This window comes from Lampetra planeri, chromosome 44 (genome assembly GCF_965212315.1).
Source record: "Lampetra planeri chromosome 44, kcLamPlan1.2.h2, whole genome shotgun sequence".
Lineage (NCBI taxonomy): Eukaryota > Metazoa > Chordata > Hyperoartia > Petromyzontiformes > Petromyzontidae > Lampetra > Lampetra planeri.
This window is the reverse complement of record NC_136150.1, coordinates 228,454-250,992: the sequence shown is the minus strand read 5'-3', so window position 1 is coordinate 250,992 and position 22,539 is coordinate 228,454. Positions and strand designations below refer to the sequence as shown.

Genomic DNA, 22,539 nt, shown 5'->3' with positions numbered 1-22,539 from the left:
TGTTTGTAGTCTGCTGCTGCTGTATGTTTGTAGTCTACTGCTGCTGCTTTATGTTTGTAGTCTACTGCTGCTGCTTTATGTTTGTAGTCTACTGCTGCTGTATGTTTGTAGTCTGCTGCTGCTGCATGTTTGTAGTCTACTGCTGCTGCTGTATGTTTGTAGTCTACTGCTGCTGCTGTATGTTTCTAGTCTGCTACTGCTTTATGTTTGTAGTCTGCTGCTGATGTATGTTTGTAGTCTACTGCTGCTGCTGTATGTTTCTAGTCTGCTACTGCTTTATGTTTGTAGTCTGCTGCTGATGTATGTTTGTAGTCTACTGCTGCTGCTTTATGTTTGTAGTCTACTGCTGCTGTATGTTTGTAATCTGCTGCTGCTGTATGTTTATAGTCTGCTACTGCTGCTGTATGTGTGTAGTCTACTGCTGCTGCTTTATGTTTGTAGTCTACTGCTGCTGTATGTGTGTAGTCTGCTGCTGCATGTTTGTAGTCTGCTGCTGCATGTTTGTAGTCTGCTGCTGTATGTTTGTAGTCTGCTACTGCTGCTGTATGTTTGTAGTCTACTGCTGCTGTGTGTTTGTAGTCTTCGTGTCGCTCTCCCCGTGGTCGCGTGGATTGTTTTTTCTCCGGGTCCTCCGGGTTTTCCCTCCACATTTAAAAACATGCATTGAGATGATTTTGCTGCTATACATTTCCACGTGATACGTTACTCTGTTGAGCTATAATTTGTGGCCAGGTCGCTGCTGATCAAATAAGTTGATACCTCAGTGGGATTTACCTGATAAGATAAAAAAAAGTTTTATTTGTAGAACATTTTAAGTGATTTGGTTACCTTTCCTATACATTGCGCTCCTATCGTGTTTTTTATTGTGTGTTGTAGTAACGTTCTGACTCGCCCCTACTGGAAATCTGTAAATAAAAAGCGCTTTATAGCTCATCGGATTCCTTCTGCAGTCTCAGTGCAGATTCATACTCTTAGGTTTTTTCGGTAAAGTCACGTAGGTAAAAATAAATAATAAAACTAATAGAAATAATAATAGAAATAAAATAACAAATCACGACGTTTCGGAGGCAACACAAGTCTCCGTCATCAGGTGGGACCGTCACAGCTAAAATTTACCGTATCAAGTGAGGCAAAATTCCAAGAGACAAGCTCTTAAATACAAGTTAAGGGGGAGGGGGGCTTATCTGAATGTGGTAACCAGTGAATGGAACGTGTCGGGGGGGTGGGCGGGACTAACAACACGTTCCATTCACTGGTTACCACATTCAGATAAGCCCCCCTCCCCCTTAACTTGTATTTAAGAGCTTGTCTCTTGGAATTTTGCCTTGATACAGTAAATTTTAGCTGTGACGGTCACACCTGATGACGGACACTTGTGTTGCGTCCGAAACGTCGTGATTTTTTATTTCTATTATTATCTTTATTATTTATTATTATGTATTATTTCTTTTTACCTACGTGACTTTACCGAAAAACCTAAGAGTGTGAATCCTTGCAGTCACCAAAGCTTCAAATCTAGAATCAATGCAGATTGTGATTTTCAAGTAGGGGGGGGCGTGGCCTCGGTTAGTTTACTCTCGCGTCATTGGTCAAAACGCGCACGCTCGCCGGAGAATCAACCAATGGGGAGCGAGATCTCCGTCTCCAGGCGCACGCATAGCAACGGCTTGAGGACGCGTCGTGCTATTAATGTTTAACCGGGCCCCAATCATTCACTCCCACGCGTAACACTACAACTATTAGCACGTACTATTACTACTAGTATTACTGCTACAGTTATTGCCTATTGCAGGCGATTAAGCGCTGCGTTATGAGCTGGCGTCGTGAGTAGAAACCCTCGGGGTTCGTGCTCCTGCAAGCTCAACAGGGCCGTTGCAGTGGTGAGTGGCCTGCAGTGATTTGTGTTCAACTTGTGTTCAACTTGTGTTCACATTCATACCCCCCTCGTCGACCCGTCTCCTGTGTGTGCGATACAGATTCACTTGTGAGCACAGTAACAACATCTATTACAGTAAAGGTGTATCATCAAAACAAGCAATAGTTGTTACTATACAACGTGGTCCAGATGTCTTGTGACCCGAATTTAATTCTCTAAAACTTTATATTTTTGAAGTAAGGTTTGTTTAAAACAGAAATGAATATGCAAAGTGGGGGAAATGTGAGGGGTAAATTAATTGTGGCTCACACGACATCTGGACCACCATTTACAGTGATCGGTGAATGCCCCCGCCGTCAGCAGCCAGCAATTGACCAACGTGGTGAGTTCTGGTCAAATACCACCCATCATCATCCAGCAGTGGGTTCACATGGACACTCAGAGTTTGTCATTAAACTCTACAAGATCAGTCAAAGCAACGTATCTTCTTTGCGCAGTGATCTGGTAATATCGTAGTGTCGGAACCAACAACTACAGGACCTGATCTGGAATGCACATTGGCGTTTGGAGATATAAAGACGGCCCGCGCGTGGTGTTGGTGATCCTGGCACGAGAGTGCTGTACTGGACTTAAGAGGCGCTCGAAAATGACCAGCGCGGGTGCTCCATGGTGGCTCATAACTCGGCGTAAGGTTGCAGCTCGAGTCGGCATTGATTTCGTGTACATTGCAGTGTTACTTCTGTTGCCTATTACCACCAATTTATCCACCTTATCCACCTCGCCAGATCATGGAAGTTCGCAGCTGTGAGCCTCATTATACAGGGTGGCCCAAAGTCCGGATACATCGGGTTATTATATTTATTTTAACAAATGGCACGTGCTTATTTGATTTATTTAAGCACATTTTCAAACTGGCTTCCTTTAGCATTAATGCACGCATGAATTATCTTCTGAAATTAATTTACAACTTCTTGTTAAGATTACAGGTGTCATTTTTTTCACGTTGATCAATGCTGTCTCAAATCATTCCGCGTTCTCGGTCTAGTTTTGCAAACGTCGGATGTGAAGTGACCCCACAGGAATAAGAAAAATCGATATTATAAATGGGAGTAAAATATTAAACCAAAGAAAAACAATTACATTTTTTGAATGCCAGTGTTTAAATAAATTAAATGACCCTACGTGTCCTGACTATTGGGCCATCCTATATGTATAGTTCTTGCATGGGCGAGCACCGTTCATTACGGGTGTTGTAGGCTTTCAGGATACGTTATTACCAGAGGGCAGTGAAAAAAAGCCATAGATGTACTCTACTAGGCTCCAACCTATATGATTATTTAATCACACCACAACCATCGTGGTGAAGTATGGTTAAATAACCCCCCCCCCCATGACCCGCATGGCGTGGAGGAGTCTTTTATCCATCTCAGCTGTTCTGAGAGGTGGACATTCCACATTTCTATGACAGGCAATTCAATGTTCTTTAGTGCACACCTCGAAGAGTAATACTTTGCCCAAGTGCTGTTCGTGAGCAGATGTTACGGCAGGAACTGCACTCAAGAGGGGTGGTGTCGCTAGAATTACACCAGCGGTGATTTTCACACAACGGATACCAGGCACTCATGTAAGACTGAGTCACCTGTGGGGATACCCAGACCAAGTTAAAATGCCCCTTTTACATCATCTCCCACTATGTTTTGTTTTACCATACATATTTTAATAAACAGTGTAAACGTGTTTTGCTCACTATGCTGAATTTTGTGAAATTCACCCTTGCTACTTAATGAGGCTTTGCTTTAAAAATGTATTTTAATATTGAAATTAACAACGTAATGTGATTATCAGTTTCTTGAATAACCAATTGGAATCGCATGATTTCAAATCAGTTCGGTGGTTGACCCAGCCCATCCTTTCTCTGGAGGAATGATAAAATTAGTACCACTTTGTGGGAAGCCAATTTTTGTTTCCTTAATTTAACACGTAGGCTTTCGCAACCAATTTAATCCATAATAGAGGCTGTGTCGGGTGGTGGCGGGTTTAACGACACATTTATATATTTACGCGATCTAACAAAAAAAACCTCTATTTTGTTTCCTTGTGTAAAAACTGTCCCCCACCAATTTTGTGATGTACTTTGTATTGTAATTCGTAGATAAATGTAATTGTTTTTTTTTATACTGTATATATAAATGTACGGTACACAGATAAACAAGTGTGTGCATATTTTACAGAATATTTCTGAAAAGCACCAGGGATAGGTCCTAGGTTAGGTTACAGTATTACTGGAGAATCCTAAGTTTCAGTCGGGAGCACTGTAGCTCTTAGGCCAGCCATAAATAATGCAAGTTCAATAGATCAATCCTCGTGTAGAACGAGGAGTAGGATTTGTGCACATCGCTGGCAGGTAATGGTGATGGTACTTTACTGAAACGGAACACCCTGAGATCCTGAGTAACAGAAAATCGATATCAGCATGTTTTCCAGGTGCAGGGATTGTGCCTAAAAGCTTGGAAAGGTGGATCAGATAGATCAGTTTCTTACCATCTGCTTAGTCCGTTTAAATATACATGTCTGGGAATAAATGTACAGTACAGTATACAGATTGTCCATAAGTGACGAGGGTGAGACCAACAACTCACAACAGAAGAGAACACAGTTTCATCACAGGCAGCTGCCAAGGATATAAACCCAAGATGCAGACATGCCAGCTCAGTCCTCTGACCTCTAAGCCACTCGGCAATCTCCTAAATCAGTGTCTCTTAAATCGCATGATGCTTTGTAATTGTTATTCCATAGAACTGACTCATGTCTCAGACCCATGTCTAACCTATGCACTTGGTATAGCTTCAATGTTGCCGTATATCTGTCATAACATGAGCAATATGTAGACAACATTGATCTTACGTTTCCAGATATTGGCTTGAGTTCAATATTTCCTGCATGTATTTTTAGCAGTGCCATACAGTCGTGTACTATGTTACCATCTATTTGTTTCTGAAGGCAAGTAAGTCTTTATGGAAAATGTTTTTAATTCATGCCCTTGTGTTAAAACTATTCACAAATATTGTAATATGTAGGTAAAATCAACTTGTGTGGCCTGTATTACCATTGCATTTTTAAGGAGTATCGGGCTGGTGCTATATTGTAGGTAGTTCAGGTTTATTATATGTATACTCTTTGGTTCTTTCGGTAAAGTCACGTAGGTATAAAATAAATCACGACGTTTCGGGCAAAACACAAGCGTCCATCATCAGGTGGGAAAGCATGGTCTGCTGCTGAGGCAGACTGTTTTAAAAGGTGTGAAATGGGTGTAGCTCAAGGGTCATACAGAAGTGGCCGGGGCTAGTGATGTTAATGTGAGAAATTAGCGTGGAACTGTAAGAGAGGAGGAGAGCGGCCTCCTCGACGACTGGCCCCCACCACAGGAATGTGGAATTTTCACAACTGGTTCAGGCGCTGTCGGAGATGAATGCTACTTCGTTGCTCTTTGAGCAGGAAGACGTTTTGACTGTGGCTTATTCATGAGTGAAAATATGAGGACTGTCACATGACCCGTGAAATGAGAATGCCAAATTTTATCTCGAGTGTTCCTTGCTTGGAGCATGTTTATCATCTAACATCCTGCGCACACCCGACACAGCACTCCCACTACATTCCGAGTGTGTGTGCTCAGCAAAATACGTACTCTTTATATGCTGTTCATATTTTATGTACAGGATTACAAAGTAGGTATGATGTGGAAAAACATTAAATATCAGCATATGAAAAATCTTAAATTCTTAAATGAGCATTGGCAGGCCTGAGCCATTATTAGCAATTCCACATTGATATGGCATGGGCCATTATTTCTGTAGAATCACCTCTATTCCCACAAAGTGCGGCTCAATTTTATCAGCCTGGAATTGATGATGTGTTGGGTTGACCCCAACATGGATTTTAAATTCCATGTTGGGGTCAATTAAGGGAGACATTATTATAAATCATGTAGTACAATGTCACAATCTACAACTCTTTGTCAGTCCACTGCGGGATGAAAGATTCCCCACACTGTATCATTCTTGGGGGATGTTTGATCACACTTTGTCATGCTGGGCACTTGGTGGTTCAGATGTCACTCGCCACCGATGTTGGCCACAGCCGGGAATCAAACCTAGGTCACCAGGTAGGTAGTAATGCAGAATGTGAGCCACTGCGCCACTCCCCCGCACTTTGGTGGTACTGTGCAGTGCTGTCATTTATTCACGCTGTTGCATACCTGCCAAACACAAAGATTCAAATCGGTGAGACCCCAGCTGAAAATCCTTAGGATAACCTTGGGGAAAATTAGAATTATTTTTTTAAGTATACACAAACGAAATTTTGACAAAACTGACCCAATGAAACTTCACATGTGTAGGGTAGAAAAATAACCTGGGACACCGTAATCGACTCCGTCAGGGGGAGAATAAACACCCAGAGGGCGCCTCGGTTCTGTGTTCTTTGGCTCGAATGTTGATTTGCCCTCTGTTATGTTTGTGATTGTGGGTTCAATAAAAACATTTTTACGTATATGAAAGTAAAAATTAAACCCCTTACCCACAGAACTTGCTCTTTGCGGCACGGCCAATGTTATCAATGTTTAATGTTAATTTTATACAGAGGTTTTCACAACCAATATCAAATTCATAATTGGTTTCTTTTGGGTTAAATCGTGTAGGTATAATGCCCCCGGCCTGACAAAGCCAATCAATCCAAGTTGTCACGTGGGCAGATATGCAAATTGCGTCTGTTTATTAGCAAAACCAGAATGTTGAAAGGGATGCAACATGTTGAGAGTAAAATTGCCAATTGGTAATGTCCTGAAGTGCTGCGCTGTCGGATCGTATGCCCGTGACGCTGCCAGGCACTCTCACGTCATCCCATCGATACGCGGTGCAGGAGGCAGCAGGTTCTCCTCGGTGCGATGCCACGATGCAGTCAAGCTGATGAGCAGTCCCACTGTGGTAAACGTCGAGAAGAACAGAGCTGTCGCTTAGGTCGCTGTATTTCTCGCTCTCACACGCCGCCTCTCTGAGCGATTCGTGGACAGAACAATTGAACTGTCACGCAGGCACGGGCGAGTCTGCTTTTGGAGATGGGGGGGTTAGCAGCAACATTCTAGTGTCCACCACTAACTAAACACCCTCCTGTAGTATGTAAAATAACCGAAAATATTTGTGATTAGTTTCTCAGGGAAAGGTTTTGATTCAAAACAAACCTTTTGGAGGTGACCCTGACATGAGCGCTGAACCACCGGCAGCAGCGGCCGGTGAGACACTGCAATAAATTGGGCTGAGTGTGTGGTTTTCAGATAAACAGCAAAACATGTGATAATCCAGTCTAAACCAGGGAAATCCTTGAGACCTAACATGTATGCCATTTTCTTGGTTCTCGAAAGCTTTAAATCGAAATGTATGCCATTGGCAAAATAAATACAACACAGCGTTCCATTAAGGAATCGTTTTATAAATGACCATCATACCACCAGAATGTTTCCTAGATGGCAGATGAAATTATCATTGACATAATTTGTCAGGCGCCTCTGTGCTAATGCAATTTTTATTTAATTTGATGGAACACAACACCTACAAAACACTTATGCTTGAGTTCAATGTGCAGGCACTGCCTTTTTCATGTTAATTGCGTCCAGGCATTGTGCAATCAGGAGCCTGACAGGTTTTACACTACAGAGTTTAAGTGTAAGTTATATAACATCAACCAATACAGTAAGGCATTATATACATTGACGTATGACTTTAATTTATTGAGCTATCTCATTTTCAAAATATACCTTTGTGTGTGTGAGTTAGTGTGTTTGTACCTCTGCTTATGTGTATTGTCGAAGTATGTCTGTGTATATGTGTCTGGATATGTGTTTGATGGTAAATAGGTGCTTACCTAACAGTGCTTGCCCCAACATTCCAGGCAGGCTATAAGGGGGATCTTTAGTATGATATGTGTACTGCATGTCGTATGGGAAACCTTGCGCACGCTGCACTACAAATCCTACTTTGCGTCCTGGCCACGGTTAACATCACTTAGCCTTAGAGGAATATCTGCTGTGCTGGGCAGACATCAGCACTGGGGAGGTAAGGGCGACTGTAAGCGGTGCAGGTCATGCTACCCCTTATGCACCATTTCAGCCTTAATAGGTGCTCGTTAGCAACACTTTACCCGGCAGTCTGAATGGATATACAACAATCCCTCACCAACCGCGTTTTCCGCACCCATGGTATTCATGTTTCCATGGTTTTCCTGCAGCATACCAATTTGCTAACCACGGTATGGAGTTTTTTGTATCCATTCATATTGGCAACTGCGGTTGTGTCAACCTTGGCGGATTTCAAAAAGGTAATCCCCCTGATTGCTGAGGGATTGTTGTATGAGTGATTTTTTGTATTTGTTTTGCTTGTACATGTATCCCTCGATTTACGAAAGGGAGGCATTCTTTAAGAAACATGCGTAACACGAAATTTCATAATTTTGGAACGGCTTTTCCCATTAATTTTAAACAAAATATTCGGGATGTGTTTTGGACAGTTATTCCAACTACTCCAATCATGAATAGTACAACAATTGAATAATTAATATAAAACCAAAATAATTAACCATTTCAGGGAACTCACCAAAGATCTGAATGTTGGAATGACAGGCGAGGTGACGTGGAGACGTCACCGCTGCACTCTAGGGATACCGTGACGCTGTCGTGGGTGGATGACGACGCAGCCTCCTGGGCGATTCTTGTTTGATGATCTCATGGCGCATAACGGGTGAAAGGTCGTTAATGCAGAAATTCAGTGACGTTAATCAAAAAGTGTCCATAATTTGTCAATTGCAGTCACACGAAAATTCGTAAATCTAACGTCCCTAAAGGAAGGGATACCTGTATGCCTATTATGCAGCCAATTTCATGTTGTGCAGCTATTTCCGAGACTAAACTAAAAAATGTATTTTACCATATAAGGTCCACTGAGCTATTTAGCTCTTTTTCAGAAGCAACCTGGCCACAAATGATAGCTCAACGAAGTGGCTTGTCATATCTAGATGTATAGCAAGCCAAATACTCTAAACGAATGTTTATAAATGTGCAAAGAAAAGCAGAGGACCCGGAGAAAAATCCATGCGACCACGAGGAGAACATGCAAACTCCAAATATGTAGTCGTCAGGGTCGGGATCAAAACAATGTCCTGCATACCAGGCGAGGACCCGGCAGATTCCATATGATGTGTAATTTATATCCACAAAATTGGCATTATCAAGGTTGTTGTTATACCTGCTGTATTGTACTGGATTATACTCCAGTCAGGTGGCATTGTGACCAGAGTAAATAACTCTTAAGTCAGGAAGTTGAAAGTTCGAATCCTGGTGAGGTAGTGCAGTGAAATGGCTATTAAACATCCAGGCAGTGCCACGACACAGGGACCCATGGGCCAGAGGGATCCAAGCGCTGGGCTATGATGAGGAGGGGAATTGGACAGAGGAGTTCCCATTTCATTACTTACACCAGCGCCCGTGCAAATCACGCGACGCCACTGTGTGATCGACTCACCAGGATTGATAACATGTCTACAACTTTATTGAAAGTTTACATTTAAAAACTAAAACTATCAACAATTTTTTATTTGACCAGGTAAGGCCCACCGAGCGATTTATCTATTTTTCAGCAGCGGCCTAGTCACATATGATAGCTGAACAAAGTGGCTTATCATGTGGAAATTTATAGCAGCCAAATACTGTAAAGTTGTCATCCTATGGATTAACTTAGGAATATGTGATTTCCACCACTCACTGGGACACCGCGTGTTGCAACGAGAACTGCTTCATGCCCGTTTGAGTCGGTAGTCACAGAGGTAACCGGGTAATGCACTATTTCGCTCTGTATATTATTACAAGTTGCAGAATCTTGAAAACAACGTCCCTGTATTGCTGTCAGCATCTATCAAGCTGTATCTGTCATTGTGCCATGCTGAGACAATTGCAGGATTTCCTGTCCCAGAAAAATACATCCTGTTCTTTCAAATTGGAGTTTGACACTTTGAATGGATATTCCGGTATGCACATTATTATTGCTTATGAACCTTCTTCATAATAAAGCCAAAGGTTGATGTCACTGGGCTGCATTGTTTCACTCCCCAAGTTGTACAATGAACTTGCTGCGATTTGGACTTGCGATTCAGTTCTAGAATAAATTATTTTTTGTATAATTTTTACGTCTTACTTGCATTTATTTGGTAAACAAAACCTTTTAAGTTACATTTTTGCTACGGTAGCCCAAATGTAACATTTGCATATAATGTTTAATAATTAGTAAATACTCGATTCTAACACACACGATTCAATGCGTCACTGTGCAGATAATGGACCACAGCAATGGTTACCCGTAATGCGATACAAATAATTTGCCAGCAACATTATATAATTTTGCTTTTAACACGAAGTAATTAATGTATTTATATCTATTTCATTACGTAAGGGTTTTTTTGTACTCAAAATCTACTAATAGATATTAGTGACTATTCATATGCCTATTTGAAAACATCATCAAGAACAAATATATATTTAATTATCATCATTCCCCATGGTGTAAAGTGCAGGCTCCAACTCTTACATTTTGTATCTCTCGCCTCCACTCCCCTCTACACTCTCTCTCGCCTCCACTCCCCTCTACACTCTCTCTTGCCTCCACTCCCCTCTACACTCTCATCTCACGTTACTCCCCTCCAGAGGTGGGACAAAGTCATTGTTATGCAAGTCCAAGTCGAGTCGCAAGTCATCAAATTCATGACTCGAGTCTGACTCGAGTCCAAGTCACATGACTCGAGTCCACATCTCATAGGTGGGACAAAGTCATTGTTATGCAAGTCCAAGTCGAGTCGCAAGTCATCAAATTCATGACTCGAGTCTGACTCGAGTCCAAGTCACATGACTCGAGTCCACACCTCTGCTCCCCTCTACACTCTCTCTCGCCTCCACTCCCCTCTACACTCTCTCTCGCCTCCATTCTCATCTCACGTTACTCCCCTCCACGCACTCTGCTGCCTCTCCACTCCCATCTCCACTCCCCACCACGCACTCTCCTGTCTCTCCACTCCCATCTCGACTCTGCTCCACGCACTCTCCTGTCTCTCCACTCCCATCTCGACTCTGCTCCACGCACTCTGCTCTGGCAACCCAGGCTTTCTGTCGAAGTACCTGGTTAACCTTCGCTCAGTGTGAGGTCGCTCTTTCTCCTCTGCTGCTCCTCAGGTCTCTAATTCCCTTCTCCAAGCCATCTGTACTGTTCACTTCCTGTCCCTGTTCAAGTCCAGGCTCAAGACCTTTCATTTTTCCACAGCCTCTTTCGACAAAATCTATACGAAATGTCTACTGGGTCTGTACCGCATCTTGAGATAGTCACATAAAGACGCTGTATACGGTAAATCGACATCGTATTGTATTGCCATGTACATTACCTTTATACGCTCCATGCCTAAGACTGGCAATACATTAATTGAGAGACACGTGCATTGCTCACAAAGGAAAAGTTGCGAGTTAAAATTCAGATGGATTTCGACCCAGCCGGTAGATGCAATCAGAACCACTTTGTGTTAATTCTAGATTTGAAGCTTTCGTGACTGCAAGGAATCATCTTCTTAGGTTTTTTCGGTAAAGTCACGTAGAAAGTAAAATAAAATAAAAACAAAAATCACGACGTTTCGGAGGCAACACAAGTCTCCGTCAAGACGGTCCCACCTGATGACGGAGACTTGTGTTGCCTCCGAAACGTCGTGATTTTTGTTTTTATTTTATTTTACTTTCTACGTGACTTTACCGAAAAAACCTAAGAACACTTTGTGTTAATTCAACACTGGTTGTGTTGCCAGAGGCAGGCTCCCCGCCAGGCTTGTGGTACAGGGTGTTGTACCTTTATCGACAGGTGTTAATGGACTGTTCAAAAAGACACTGGAAGTCAATCATCCCATATTCGTATGGTGGGGATGGGTTTTTCTTTCGGACAACCACTATTGACTTCCCCACAAAGTGGTGCTATTTTTTATCGACCACGGAGGGGTGATGGGCCGAGTCAATCCCCAACCGGGACGTGAACTTGCGACTGCACGGTTTCTAAACTGTTCACTGAGTCACCTGCCCGGATATTCTCTTCACAGATGAACAGATGGTGAACCGATCTAGATGTAGAGGCTGGTCCCCGTTGTGGTAATGTGGAATTTTCGCCACTAGCTCAGAGTTGCTGACAGAGATGAGCACTGTTTCATTTGCCTATTTGAGTAGAGAGCCTCTTTCACTGCTTAACTTTGTTGTTTGCTTTAACTGTTGAAACATTAACTCGTGTGCAATGCATGCCTCCACCAGTGAGGTATGCTTGCGTAGAGTAATACCCAGCCGACGAAGAAACGTTGCTCTTGTGTAACACAACCATGACAGAGAATGGAATCTGAGCAGAATGTCGCGCCTGGAGATAGTGCACGTGACGAGTGACCACCATGCACGCCAGGGTCGTCAATAGGCGACTGCGGGGCATTGCTACTTGGTGGTCATCATGGGGCTGTGCAGCAAAATCCATTGTTGGACTGTAACACAAATCTTCATGTTCAGGAGTTAAATGCCACAGTCTGCCAGTGATGAGAGGGTTTCAGGAGAGAGTTTGGGTACTATTGCTCTTCGTCCTCCTTTGAAGGAGCGCAGGCTACGGTGGTTTACTCTGCGGCCCACAGTTGCATGGCCACAATCGCACGACTGTGGCTGTCCATTTTACATTCATGAAAGAAATGTACGCATCGGCCTGTTAATGTTGTGATGTGGTGAATGGTGTCTTTGAGGAATGTCAAAGCCAGGAAATATATGGTGTTTGAGTGGCAAATGAGATGTTTATTCTGGGCATCCGCGTGGGGCAGAGAGGTTCATGAGTCATAATTCACGTAGAAAAAGAGCACGATATTTCACAATCGTTCACATGAGGTATTTCAATTATCCCACGGCTGTGATCCCCCACCTTCAACCCACACGGAGCAGCGTGGCGAGGCAGAGCCAACTGGCCCTCGTGCGCCAGTGGATTGACAAAATGACTGGGCCTTGTGCCTTGGTATAATACTGACGCAATCGTGTCCTGCGAATGTGTCAGTATTATAAGTGGAAAGTTGTGGGAAACTGTGACAGGACTGTGGCTATTGATGTTTAAGCAGTCATACGATGGCACTCCATTGCGTCTTTAAACGGTGCAGTTAAGAACAGGAAGCAAACGCCAGCCCCATAAAGTGGATTTTTGAACTGTCTACCTCAATGTTTACAAGTAATAAACCTTAAGGCCTCAATCAATACTTCTCCCCAGACTCACTATTTGCTTTCTGTGTAGAGAATTCGGCATGTGTATGTAACATACGGACGGGAGCGGCAGTGCAAGACCAGTGACGATTGTCTGAACCACCCATGGGCCTCCCTTAGGTTGGGTCGACTAAGCCTCAAATGAGTACCTGGGGAGACAAAGGCGGCCAGGGGTGGTGCTGGCCACCCATCCCCCCTTGTGCCGTACCGGCCTTCATCTGACTTACCCAGGTGTTTTGTTTGTTCGTAGCAGCACCATACATCATCACATAGCAGCAATCCTAACACTCGGCTGCATCCCGCTGCACATTTGCAGCATTCAATCAACACTTCTCGTTCTCAGAGACGCCTGAAGGCCCCCACCTCTTTTACCTCTTTTACCTCTTTTTGCCGGTTTCCGAGCATTGCAATGTAATTAGTATTGTCGTTACTCGGGTGGAAAAACCCAGCGTCTGTGTACGCAGTGCGTCAAACAGTCTGTCCTCCCGTTGTTTTCAAGTTTATAACATGATTTTTAATGGGTTTTTTGTTGTTAACTGTAGGATAAAATTAACAGGCATAACATCAAAGGGAAAATCTCTACCGTCATCCAGTCTATTGTAATGTGGGTAAAAGGGCTGTAAGTTGTAATTCAAGTCCGTGATGTACGCTGTTGATAACAAAAGCGAGTTAAGAGACTTCTCGCAAATAATGTCACATTACTGACTAGCAGCCATAGTTATGTAAAGCAAAAACAAGGCAGCCACAGACAAGAATATAGTGCTAAATTAATAGACCAATTTACTGTACCATGTTTAACTGTTCTAGAGTTAACTGAATCGACATCAGAACATCTGTTACATCTCTTGAGTTGTTTAATTTGACACGAGTTTGTGATTGTTTTGGCAACGGTTGTTATCGTTGAACCAAACAGAACTGTCCTCATGCACTCTTGCTCAGTTGTCCCATGTGCCTGTCATGGTTCTTACACACGGCCAGCAGTGACGCTCCCTTCTACAGCCAACCCGGACGGGACATGGGAGGAAAGTTTGCATTTAATGTCGAGTTTCAAGACCCTTTTTGCAAGGTTCCCACCTGGACCGCCTGCACTGTTTCTCACTGCGTGCGTTAGTTTGCACCAGGGAGTAGTAAACCGGTGTCCCAAGAGTCAACCGTAAACAATCGGGAAAGAGACTCCCGGCCTACTTTCTGTACTGCCGCCACCTGGTCATGTTGTAGTTCAGCAGGTGGGTGCATGCACGTGTACAGCTCTTTGTCAATCCACTGCTCGTTGAAAACCTCTTCATGTTCTTAGTTCTTTCGGTAAAGTCACGTAGGTAAAAAAAAATTACCTACGTGACTTTACCGAAAGAACTAAGAGTAAGAATCCTTGCAGTCACGAAAGCTTCAAATCTCGAACCTCTTCATGCCATGTGAGTCATGGGAGTTATTGGAACATATTTCTCCACCCTGGTCAGTGTGGGATGCCATCTGCTGACAAGGGAGCCTCGCAGAAACCTAGAGCACCTGTTTTGTACTTGGTGGTCGCCCGTACAAGCACCATTCTGGCTCAGGCCTGCTTAGCTTCTGAGATCTGGCAAGATTGGGAGCATTCCCGGTAATTTGTTTGTATGCCAGGCTGCGTGTATTCTGCTAATTGAGATGGAGGGCTCTCGGTGCATATTCTCCATTCATGGCGCTTGAACTCCTGGATATGAGGGGTAATGAAGAAGTCCGTCACCTCGCACACCTGTGACAGAGTGAGTGGATGCTCCGACAAAGGGTTAATGTTAAGTTTAAAGTACCCCTCTTTTAAGGATTACCAATTTTCACATTTCAGCACCTCGTTCATTGCAAACTCTTATTCATGTGTTGGCAAAGAGACATACATAAATCTGAAAAATTCAGACCAATTAAATAATAAATTACGTGGAATATAAAAGCAATCTATACCAAATAGACCTGGCTCTCAGTGATTTCTACATGATTCCACAAATACAGAATCACTTACACAGAGAACTCCTTGGGAGATTGATGAACCAAGTGCTTTACACTTCAAGGGGGAAAATAGAGAAATAAGAATTTAATCCACGTCACATTGCTTTCTATCAGATAACGCACATTTCATCCCTAGTGTAATGACATGATGACACCTGCTGGCTGGGAAAGGGAAGCACGGGTACGGGCACGGTCAAGGAAACACCCAATCGGAGAGGGAGAGGTATCTGGGGCAAAGGTAGCAGGTGGAGTGAGCCGAGATACTCAGGGAACCTGCTGGAAGGTTCCACGAGAGGGCGTGGCCGCAGACGGGGCCTAGCCACGCCTGGGGGGATATAAGGGGGAGCGGACCCGGGGTTCGTGTGTGGATTCTTGGGTCCTGACATCTCTCTCCGTCGTCTGGCCACGTGGAAGATCTGCGGGGTTTCCATCGTAATCATCGTCACGCCGTCAGCCAGCGGCGTGGCTGAGTGAGGGCGGTGGGACCACGCCGAGTGATCGGCTGTGCGTAGCCAGTAGAGACGTTAATATCTAAGTGTTGTACTCAGAGTGAGAAGAATAAGGTTGGCCTGTGTTGTGCCCAGTGTGAGTAATAAAAGAAGAAGTACCCTCTACACGACGTGTCGTGGAAGTCGCTCATTACAATAGTATCATGGATGTGTGTTCCCTGTGTTTTGTATTTACACAGCTTCAGGATGAGCAGCAGTGACCATGAAGATGATGGAGAGTGGAACGAAGAAGAGGAGGAAGAGGAGGAGGAAACAGAAGATGCGGAGCAGCTGGAAAAATCAGAGAGAGATGAGGAGAGGGTGGAGGTGGGGAGTGGGAAGGAGGAGGAGGAGGAGGGAGAGGAAGGTGCATGGGAGGGAGATGAAGGGGACTATGAGGATGCATTGGCACCGGTTGAAATTCGGGGACCCTTCCTCCCTTGCCCACCTCCCATCTCTTCCCTCCATCAGGGCTTTGTGGAAGTGTCTGCCAGCCCAGCCTTCCACTGCCTCGATCAGGTAAATGTCAGCTAATGTTAAATGTATGTATGTTGGACTTCTTTTGCACCTTATAACCATGCTAATCGGAAGGAAGACAAAAGGAAGAAAAAAACGCGTCATTATAATCTTGCAAATACAAATATTGGCTGTGTCGCAGGCTGTACAACACAAACTTAAAGATGTGTTAACAGGGCTCACGTCTCACAATTAGAACATTGCAAGTTTAAATATGTTTCAGTGATAAACGCAGTTTTGTCATCCTTCCAGGGTAGATGAAATGCATGCCACTTCTCAGAGGCACAGATACAACACCAAGTATTCTTTTTCTGAGAGGTTGCCTCCCTGTCATGGAATGTTGAATCGTCATCACGACCATTGTCAGAGCTAATTGTGCTTGTATAAAAAAAACTAAAGTAAAACGTTAACAAAAGTATCACATACACAGTTGAACACCCTAATCCCGTATTGGTCCTACTTGTGTGTCAGCTGTTTCACGCAGGCCAGATCACGGGTGCACGCGTTGCCCAGCTCAAGGAGCTGTACAGCCGCTTGCAGGAATCTTTCAAACTGTGAGTCAAGTTCATTGGTTACCGGGTTTCACTAAGACTGACCTGTATCCACTTGAGCTGGTACAAACTTCAATCTCCGCAGAGAATGAGAACATACATCAGGGAAGAGTGTACAAGCAGCCTTCTGCCCTCTCACATCTGTATACTTTCATAGAATGTAGTCGAGATGAGGTTCATATTTGAAAGATTTCAGCTGTCGATTTTTGAAAATTAACTTTTGGATCCTTTTCAGATTTTCAAATCGTTTAGATTGTGTTGTATGTTTGTGCGAATTCAGCTCACAAGAGTGAAGTCATTAGGTACCACATGACACAATTTTTCTTGGAAAAATAACAAGTGACATCATATTAGTGGTGTGACTTCCCATGCGGAATAATTGAAACCAAACAAATTCCGATCCTCTGAAAGTCCTGATTGGAAGATTTTTTTGGATTAATCTGAAATTGGGAGGCACATCAATAGTATGTATTTCCATGCATAGCTACATTAAAACGTATTTATTTTTCCCAATATAATCTCAACATCACGTCATACGACTAAGATCCCTAATGGAACTCCCGCAGAGCAGTGCGACCCTTCGTGTTGCAGGACAGCCCACGGAAGTGGATATCACGGATCTCTCCAAATGCTGTCTGGTCCACACAGAAGGAGGCAGCACACCCCCCCCCACCCACGCTGCTACACCAAGTCTATTGTTTATCGCGTCACAGTAAAACCTAGAATGTATCCTAATTGTGTGCAGAGACATGTTTAACAGTTTTTTGTGGTGCAGTCTTTGGTGACTGAGCTTGGACTGTCAACTCACGGCAATTGAGAACTTGGGTTAATAACGGGCGGTGGAAATATGGATTTGAACCCAGGTGCTCGGTGGTGCCAGCTCAGTGCTCTGACCTCTGAGCCACCCGGCCACCTCCAGTTACATTTAAATGCATAACTGCATCTAAATGGTCACTCAGAGTACAATTGTTAATTATTTGTAAAGTGACTCTAAAATGTAATGGTACTAAGTGTTTCATCACAACAGCCTTTCACAATTATGTAAATAAGACCACAAAGTGATGGGTTTTCAAGTGTAGCCATTTGATAGTGTGTCAATCTGTACCAGGACTGTGGAATCAAGGGTTGATGAATTGTGTAGATTTGCTAAATTCCCAAATCCAGCCAACTGTAAGCTGTCTAGACAATGGAAATACAGCAAGTTGGTTTGTGAATGCATTTGTCAAACCTTTTGAGTGTTATCCCTAAATTGTATTGGTTTTCTCTGGGTACTCTGAAAAATAAGTCCAATGCAGTTATCTCTTGAAACAGCCTTGAGACTCACTGTGTCTCATATTATCCACGATAACAAAACAAATATTTCCTCGTCACCAGTGATTGCACAACTTTAGTCCCTGCGTTGATAATGCAATACACTAACCACTCCAGCCTTATTTAATTTTTAATTTCTGTGCACATGCAATGTACATGTATCTGTGTACGTATGTGTGGAGCTGCGGCGGTAGTGATTAGCGAACTGCGCTATGAACCCGGCGACATGGTTTTGATTACCAGCCGTGGTTAACATCAGTAGCAATTAACCGAACCGGTCCTGGGCCTCACCTCGGTTGACTCAGCCTTAAATGAGTACCTGGTGCAGTGTGTCAACATCAGCATTGTGGGGAGACGAGGTGGCCAGGTATGGTGCTGACCACCCACCCCCTCGTGTGCCATGTCGGCCTTAATAGGTGCTCGCTAACAGCACTTGCCCCAACAGTCTATTAAGGCCTACATTACAATAAAACTATTTGAGAAAATGGACCCTAAATGTAGAGTGCCAGACAACAACCCTATACAGCATTTCCCACAAACCACTGTTAATTTTGTTTTTACATTGGTAAATATTTATGTTGGCTGATTGAAAGCCATGTTACTGCCAGAAGGGACAAAGGGCTACGCACTCTGTGCTTGAAAGCGACTGCTGTTTGTAACGTTTAATGTCTGAAAGGCTGTACGTGGCGTTCCTGCAGAATAAAGGTCGCTCATATTGACAGAGAAATACACTGTGGCAGACTTAATATATATACACTTTTGCAAGAATACTATTGAAGCGTCACACACAGCTTGCACTAAACGAGCCAGTGGTGTCACAGAACCACAGTGCACGCAGCTGCATGACAAGACCTGCAGTGTGTTTTGTTTTTGTAAACATCTACAGTTGCTGAGCATGGGCCCAAAGGCCCAACACGTCGAGCAGCCAGCAATCGACAGCACAATCAAAGTTGTAATAGATAAGAGTGTAACGTATGTATGTTGAACTTCTTTAACGCTGTACGTAGCCAACCGTGCTAATCGTAAGTGTGGAATAACGTTTCTGGGATTGAGCAAAGTTATTGTGATAAGAGCGTGGGAAAAAGAGATGATTGGAGGGAATTGCAAAGTGGAGTAGTGAGAGGGAGGCAGTGGAAAGTGCAGTATTGTGACCTTGCAGTGTCATGAGTGTGGGTGTGAGTGTGTTGCTGTGACCGCAGTGGGGGGCGGGAGTCTGGCGGTTAGCGCGCTGCACTACAAATCCAGCCACCAGAGTTTTATTCCGACTCACGGGCAACACCAGTGACGCATATTTGAACCAGTCCTAGGCCTCCCCTAGGTCGACTCAGCCTCAAGGGAGTACCTGACGCGGTGTGTAAACATTGCATCCTAGCAGTCTTCTTTTTTCTAATGGCAGGATAGAAAAGCAATGTTTTTGAACTGCGTTCTCGTTGAATATTACATTTTTTTAAACCAATCGAAGGAGGCAGAAGTAGACGCTTTTTGGATCACAGCGACGCCGCCCAGGATGTTACATGGACGGTTCATTCGTCGGTGAAGCATTTGATGGTTTGGACTTCACCACGGTTGCAGTTTGGCGATTCTGTGATGATCGTCTGTTTGTGGAAGGTGGACGTGCGTCTCCCGCTCTGCGTTCGAGTGTAGTGAAGCCCATAGTGGTTGTTTGAGTGAGAAGCACGGTTATTCCACAGTCACATCCTCTGTGAGGTTTTGTTGTTTGCCACATCCATAGCCGCCCACGATTTTGTCCAGTGAGTGCCAATGTTTTTACTTTCGGCTGCTAGAGCAGAGGCGCGCAACCAGAAATATTTTTTGCATTTCAGCCGATGGCGTGGGGGTTCTTTTAGGTGGTCAAAATATAGGTTTTTGGGTTAGATTGCGTAAATATAAATACGTCATTAACCCACCACCCGACAGTCAATTTGTAATGCGGGCGAAAGCGACCTTCCGGATGTGACGTCACGAGGAGGCGGAGCCAGGTGACGTGGGTGAAAGGTAGGGGGTCCTTAAGCGGCTAAACCGGAAGGAGAAGGCAGTCGGGGTGTGAATGGAAAGGTGTGGGGCCACGCGGGCGTACGAGCCGAGGGGGCACCGTCAGAAGCGGGAGCCAACCCTGGGAACAGTAGGGAGCTACTGGGAGGTGTAAAGCTGCAGACAGAGATAGGCAGTAAGGCTGTGTGTGAGGGGCAGCGAGGTGGCTGCCAAGAGTCGCAGGAGCAACGAGAAGGCGAGACAGCACGAGGCTGTCAGAGCTGCAGCAGGAACAGCCAAGGGAGCTGTGTGAGAGTACAGCAGCGGAGCTGCTGTGGGGCTGCAAGAGCGACAAGAACAGCAGCGGGGCTGCTGATGTGGACTGGAGTGACATCGGAACCAGCAGAGAGAGAATAAGAGAGACAGCCGTGTGGGAACGCAGTACGGACCGAATAAAGGACACTGAGCCAGAGATCGTGGTCAAGTCTTTTATTACAAATTCATAAGGATTGTGTCCGGTGGTCGTGGGTTAATGACACATTTATGTTCACGGGCTCTAACCAGAATCCTTTATAATGAATACTATTGGTCGCGAAAGTCCGCGTGTTAACTTGTAGGTGTTGTTGAAGCGGCAGAGCGTTGTTGTCCATCACCTTGTGGTACTCCCTGGTCGTCGCGGCATCACGTCGGATGTTGGTTGGGGCGATATTTGCTGCCACGGGAAGCCACAGGAGTGGAGTGGACTTCAGGATGCCGCTGATGATACGAATTTGGGTGTTGATTTCGGTATCGACAAGGTTTGCATGAGAGCCGGCACTCCACACGGGAGCGCAGTACGACCCCATTGTGGCGTGGAACAGAGCTTGCGTCGATATCTTTAACGTGCAGGCGTGGCTTCCCCTCGTTTCAGAATAATGCTCACTTGTGTTTTTTTTCCTGTTGGCTCATTTGGGCTGGTGGCAGTCGGTGAGCATCCGGTCGAGAGTCACTCCTAGATACTGGGGGGTGGTGGTCATGTGTTAGGGGTGTTGTTCCACAGTAGTTGACAATTTTCGTGGCTTGGCATTTGTCCAGGTAGAAAACGGAGACATCGCGCTTGGAGACATTTGGCTTGAAGCGCCAATTCTTGAAATTTGCTTCTAGGGGCTTTACATCTTTACCCAGTACTTTTCCAGTGTCCTCTATTGTCCGGGCTTGGGTTACCAACGCGATGTCATCCGCGTTCTTGAGCCTGCTGGAGAATGTCACCAAAATGCTGCCGGTCTCGAGATTGAACAGCGCTGGGGCAAGAATAGATGCCCGTGGAAGTTTGTTGTTCAAACCTCGTGGATTGCTTGCTGGAAACTTCACCAAGGGTGAAGCATAGGTCGGTCATTATTTCTGTGATGAGTCCGATTGGTGGACGGCGATGTAAAGCTGTCACAAGCTTGAGCAGGAGACCCTTCTGCCATGTGGTATCGTGTGCCGTGAAGAGGTCAATCAAGGCTGTTGCTGTTTTGAGCTGACTTTCGAAGCCTGCCTGAATGCAGCTCGTTAAAGCAAATGCTTGATTGCAGCAATGTCGCCCGGTTCTGAACCCGACTTATTCCTCGGGAACTATATCCTCAAACGTAGGCTTCGGCCTTGAAACAGGAGTCACTCCATTTGCTATAGCCGACACTGAGGAGGGAAATTGTGCATTAGTTTTTAGCATCCGATGCATCCTTGCTGGGTTTAAGAAAGTCTGTAATCGTAGCTGCTTTCCACTCCTGTGGTACCATGTCTGAGGAGTGGATGTTGGTGAGGAAAGTGCCAAAAAAAATTCTCACTCATCGTCTAATTTCTTGATGAATTCTGGATGAATCCCATGAAGACCTGCAGCATTCCCAGATTTCAGCTGTACAACACCATCGTTTTGTTCCCCATTGAGCAATGACCGGAGAATGCGGAAGTTTGTTGTCAGTGGTTGAGAGTTACAAAGAGTTTTTGTAAACTTGGCGTCTTGATTTCGTATCGATCGCCGCTAATGAATTCCTGATTCGCTGTCTGGCAATGTCGTAAACCAAACATACAATTGGAGACTCAGCTAGGCTTTGCTGGGTAAACAAGCGGAATAAAAAAAATATTATCGTGCAATCGCGTGGCACAGGACCCGCGACTCGGAGGAGGCGCTGCTCCGGGAGACGAAGCGCTACACAGAGGAGCTGCAGGGCCAGAGGGGGCAGCTGGAGAGTGCCGACGCCTTCCCCGACGGGCAGAGCACGGACGTGGGGCGGCTCCGCTCCCAGCTGCTGCGTCACCACAATGCCCTGTCTCAGAGCGAGGAGACCCACACTCAGCTGCACTACAAGATCCAGAGGTCTCAGAGACCCACACACAGCTGCACTATCAGCCAAGACACTACAGATCCTGGGTTTGAATCAAGGTGGCCACTCCATCTTCCTCAGATTGTCAAAATGAATTAATTGAAAGTTTCAGCCCAGTCACTAATAACTGCAGAAGAAATAATCAAAAATTTCGGTTTTCACC

At 44.7% G+C, this 22,539-nt stretch overlaps 1 protein-coding gene across 2 annotated transcripts in view; it reads left to right on the top strand.

The window, feature by feature from the left end:
- Positions 1 to 1,578: 1,578 nt before the first annotated feature.
- The window catches only part of CCDC146 (coiled-coil domain containing 146), a 38,265-nt gene continuing 17,304 nt past the window's right edge, over positions 1,579 to 22,539 (top strand). Inside the window, exons 1-4 of one of the 2 annotated variants that reach the window (XM_078614325.1) lie at positions 1,579 to 1,880; positions 15,883 to 16,201; positions 16,670 to 16,752; positions 22,160 to 22,369. In XM_078614325.1, the coding sequence (XP_078470451.1) occupies positions 15,890 to 16,201; positions 16,670 to 16,752; positions 22,160 to 22,369 (605 nt within the window). In that variant the 5' untranslated portion in view covers positions 1,579 to 1,880; positions 15,883 to 15,889. Of the gene's footprint in view, positions 1,881 to 6,757; positions 6,859 to 15,882; positions 16,202 to 16,669; positions 16,753 to 22,159; positions 22,370 to 22,539 lie in introns of those variants that run through there. The other variant, XM_078614326.1, reaches the window with a different exon arrangement.